The following is a 4,190-nucleotide window of genomic DNA, read 5'->3' as shown; positions in this document are numbered from 1 at the left end:
TCTTATCTTAATATTTGCCTCTAAAATGCAGTAAAAGTATGAACATAAAATGTATCTCAAAAAAGTACCTCAAGTACAGTACTAAAATATTGAGTTTCTTTCCACCTTTGTCCTCATGTATTTTATTACATTTTTATTTAAAAAAAGGTAATATCGTATATGCAATATACATCAAAAAAATAATAAAGGGTCATTATTCACTTTCAACTGTGTTAATGTTAAACAAACTATGTGGAAAGTGTAAAGGCCCTTTATTGGCCTGTATACAATGAGCTATGGAGGACGAAAAATGACATAAGTATAAATAAATAAATGTATAAATAAATACAGAAATAAATAAATGGTTAAATAAATGTATAAATACAGAAGTTAATAAATAAATAAATAAATACAGAAATATTTAAATGCATTAATAAATGCAGAAATAAATAAATAATTTGTTATGTTTTGTGCAGCACCGAGGACCGCAATCGCGCCAAGTTCACCTCCGTGGCAGTCACATAGCGCGACACCCAGTGTGACACCCACCCAGTGTGACACCCAGGCACCCAGTGGACGGTAGGTTTCTGCGGTCCGATTTTCATGCTAAATCCCTGTAGACTAAAATACTTTCGCCGCTGATGAGTGTTTATTTAGTCTTACTGTGCGTCAGATCACGTTCCTGTAAAGTCCAACATCCAACATGTTTCTCCTGCAACATCAGTATTTTCTAGTATTGATTATAGCTTATCCTCTTAATTTGATTCTAGCCGAGGCTTCAAGACCGTTTGGTCCATACATTGGCGGGAGAAGGAGGCGAACCCTTGCTGCGCCTGCACAACTCCATTCATATATTCGCGCCTTCTGTTGCATTGAGGATAAAAATGCGGCCTTAGTTCCCAACCGATATGCCAAAGATAGACTTGCTGCTGCAGGGCTAGGGGAAAAACGGCTTACATTCCAAGGTAAGTAAGGCATCGTGATAATCAGACGCATTTGTACTTAATTGAGTTATCTTTCAAAAACATTAAACGTTCGTATTTTTCAAGTTAGATCTGTTATTTGTATTATCTTCTATTTTCAGGTATTCATACAGATCCAGACGACTTCGGATAATTTATTTTAGAGGCATATCCAAAACTCCGACAAGGGGGAGCATTTGAGCCATGAATGTTTGAACCAGAATAATGGTTTTTAAAAAAGTTCACTAATTGGAACAGATGTGTATTGTTGTGAAAATGATTTGTTCGCAAGCATATTGTACAATTAAACAAGTGTTTAAATTGACATCTGCTATAAAATAAAAATACTGTCAGTGCGGTCATCACTTTTGTGTTCAGTTTAGTCATGTGAAACAAAGATGAGACTTCTCTATCATAGAGCTTGTGATGCAGGCATTTATTGGAGCATTTCTGATAATAAGCTCACAGTTTGTACAAAGACATCCAACACATTGGACAGGGGGCCATCAGGGTCCGGTAGACTTTGAACTTCTTGGTCAGTTAGTGAGCGTTGCAGCTCAACTTCAGGGACCACAACATCAGGCCGACGATGACCACACGGTCCAGTCCGGTCAACGCCAGACTCCGTAGACTAATTACCAGCATTTAATCAATTAATTAGAAGTTTTAGAAAAAATAACGTTTATACTCGCTGTAATGTTTATTTCAGCATTTAATTATTCTTTTACTTATTTATTTCTGTATTCAAACATTTATTTAAGCATTTATTTATTTATTCCTGTATTTATTTATGCATTTATTTATTTATACTTATGTCATTTTTCGTCCTCCATAATGAGCAGTGTGTTGTCTCAAGTTAAACTTTGAAAAACTTCTACCTGCTAAACTAAAGGGATCTGTCGCCATCTAGTGGCCAAAAGTTGTAATCAGACAACTTTGAGCCACAGGTGAAAGCAATGATGTAGTGATTTTTTACTCCACCTGTTCAAACAAAAGGGAGTGAGGAAGAAGAACCTGCAGCTCCTTGCTTGTCAGGAGAACCTCGGACATGTCGGACAGAGTTTCAGAGATCCTGAGAGACGAACGTCTGTCGTTGAATTACATCCCATCGGGGCGACAGCTCCCCAGGACTCCTCCTTTGACAAGTGTAAAGAAGCAACTTGATTTTTGTAATGAAGACTCAAGTGAGGGTCATGAGGAGCTACAGCAGAGTGCGGAGGTACATGTGTATTATTTCACTGCACGTCTGTATCACATTGTTGTTTTTATGGCTTTATATGTAATCAGATCTGTTCTCCTCATCAACAGAGTGATAGTAGAGATCAAGATGACGATAACCAAAATAAAACGTTTGATTTCAACACTTTGGGGATAAAAATAGGTACCAAATGATTTTTACAACACAGACTGCTTGTTTTACTTCTGTATTATTTTATAAGCTGTTTTATTGGAAATGAATTAGAGATTAAAAGCAATCTTGGTTCAAGTGCCAAAATAATGTCTTCTCCGTTTGTTCGCTCAACAGAACCTGAAGACCCAAACTCCATGCTGAAAGGGATGAAGGGCTATCAGCTGACATCGACCGACTTGGAGTTCATTGAAAAGATGAGAGTAGAGAAACTTTTAAAAAAACTGAAGGTACTTTTTGGCTTTCTCTCTCACTGCTGCTGCTTGATTGTGATCATGTTCTTCACTTTCATTGCAATCATTGTTGCCTAGTGTTTTTGTTTATACCAAATGATTGTACGTATGTTGACTGTCCTCAGGGAGATCATACGGAGGCGCAGAGGTTGTTAAAGAAGGAAATGATGCTGTTAGAGCTGGCTTTGGCTTCAAGGGAGAAAGCCCAGGCTGAACTCCAAAAGGTGAGTTTGAATGACAATAAACAAGATCTTACAACAATATCTTGTGCACACAAATATGAACTTGTAAACTTGAAAAATAAATCTTAAAGATTCTCTATTTGACATTCAGAGCATTAATATAACAGCCAGTGGGAAACTCTATCATGCACCTTTTTTAAATTTGGCATAAAATCTTTACTCAAAGAAGATTTTTATGCAACAGCATCCATTTGATTCCTTGTAGTTCGGTAGCTGATCCAATAGCACATCTGCCCTTTTTACGATCATAACTTTCTCTGAATGTTCTTTCTGTCTGCTACAGGCATTTTTGCTATCATTTTATATTGCCTCGAAAATAACTATTTTCCAAAAAATGCCCCCCCCATAAAGGTCAACGATTGCATAAATGTGAAGTTAAAGATGATGGATCCTTTGAGATCGTTCCTCTGGCATTTACAGTCTGTTAGATAACGTTGGGTGGAAATTCACAAGCTTCAAACACGAGCCCACTGAGCCTGCAGAATAATAATGTGAATATATATATATATATATATATATATACATACACATACATACATACACTCTTATCTTAAACGTAGTTTCATTCATCCTGATAAACCATGTTGTTTTTCGGTCAGCTCCCGTCCTGTGAAGTCCTCACCGAGTTGGTGAAGGTGGTCCTCAAAATGACATCGCCCTCGACAGAGTTAACAAACCTCGACGCCAAGTCTCTCCTGGCTATGGTGAGGAAAAAAGATGTCCAAAGAGCCAAGAAAGGGAAGATGATTGAGCTCACTCGGCTGAAGAACATGGTGGCAAACAAGTAATTGACAGCTTGCATAGATGTCACTGAAGGCCGTCAATGTCTCATTTTGTGTAAACTTCTATTTATTGTGAATTTAGTCTATTTCAAACCTTTTTTTTATTCAAGAAGCCATCTACGTCCATACGTTGTAGGTGTTGTAGCAGGAAAAAATAAATATTTAGCGTCACATACTAACATGGAATCTTTCAAAACTTAGGAGGAAGAAAGACGCTCATGACAAAGGGCAGCTTGAAAAACAATTTGCCCATGACCGGGTAAGAGAGGCTCCAACTTGTATAACTTTTATTGTTTTGCCTTCCTGACAAGCTTGTTCAGTCTCTTCTTGTCGGCTGCTGAGATGCTGCTGCTCCAGCAGACCACTGCATAAAAGATGGCTGATGCCACCACAGAGTTGAAAAAGGTCCTCAGGAGTGCAGGGAGCACTCCTGAGGACCTTTTTAAACTCAGGTTTTAATTCAGGTTGTCATGAGTTTGGGGTTCAGGCCCTCGAGCTGCTGACAAGCATAAAACCACGACCTTTGACCCCCAACGTCAGGGATACACTTTCAGATTAAATTCATAATTGTCATATTCAGACTT

The 4,190-nt window shown here is 38.0% G+C and overlaps 1 protein-coding gene and 1 long non-coding RNA gene across 2 annotated transcripts; both read left to right on the top strand.

Annotated features, from left to right (window-relative positions):
• The first annotated feature begins 471 nt into the window (after positions 1 to 471).
• Positions 472 to 1,295, top strand: LOC129116411 (uncharacterized). Its single transcript, XR_008533517.1, has 3 exons — positions 472 to 558; positions 750 to 944; positions 1,064 to 1,295. It is a non-coding gene; the product is annotated as an uncharacterized LOC129116411 (long non-coding RNA).
• A 679-nt stretch (positions 1,296 to 1,974) lies between these two features.
• On the top strand, positions 1,975 to 3,865 carry LOC129116410 (uncharacterized; the record flags this gene model as incomplete). The annotated part of the gene is given in 6 exon segments (XM_054627313.1): positions 1,975 to 2,160; positions 2,250 to 2,322; positions 2,467 to 2,579; positions 2,708 to 2,806; positions 3,424 to 3,608; positions 3,808 to 3,865. Coding segments are annotated over 6 exon segments (699 nt in total), but the record flags the coding sequence as incomplete, so codon positions are not given.
• Positions 3,866 to 4,190: the final 325 nt, after the last annotated feature.

The sequence above is a fragment of the Anoplopoma fimbria genome, unplaced genomic scaffold (assembly GCF_027596085.1).
Source record: "Anoplopoma fimbria isolate UVic2021 breed Golden Eagle Sablefish unplaced genomic scaffold, Afim_UVic_2022 Un_contig_8537_pilon_pilon, whole genome shotgun sequence".
Taxonomy (NCBI): Eukaryota; Metazoa; Chordata; class Actinopteri; order Perciformes; family Anoplopomatidae; genus Anoplopoma; species Anoplopoma fimbria.
This window is presented reverse-complemented; position numbering and strand designations above follow the sequence as displayed.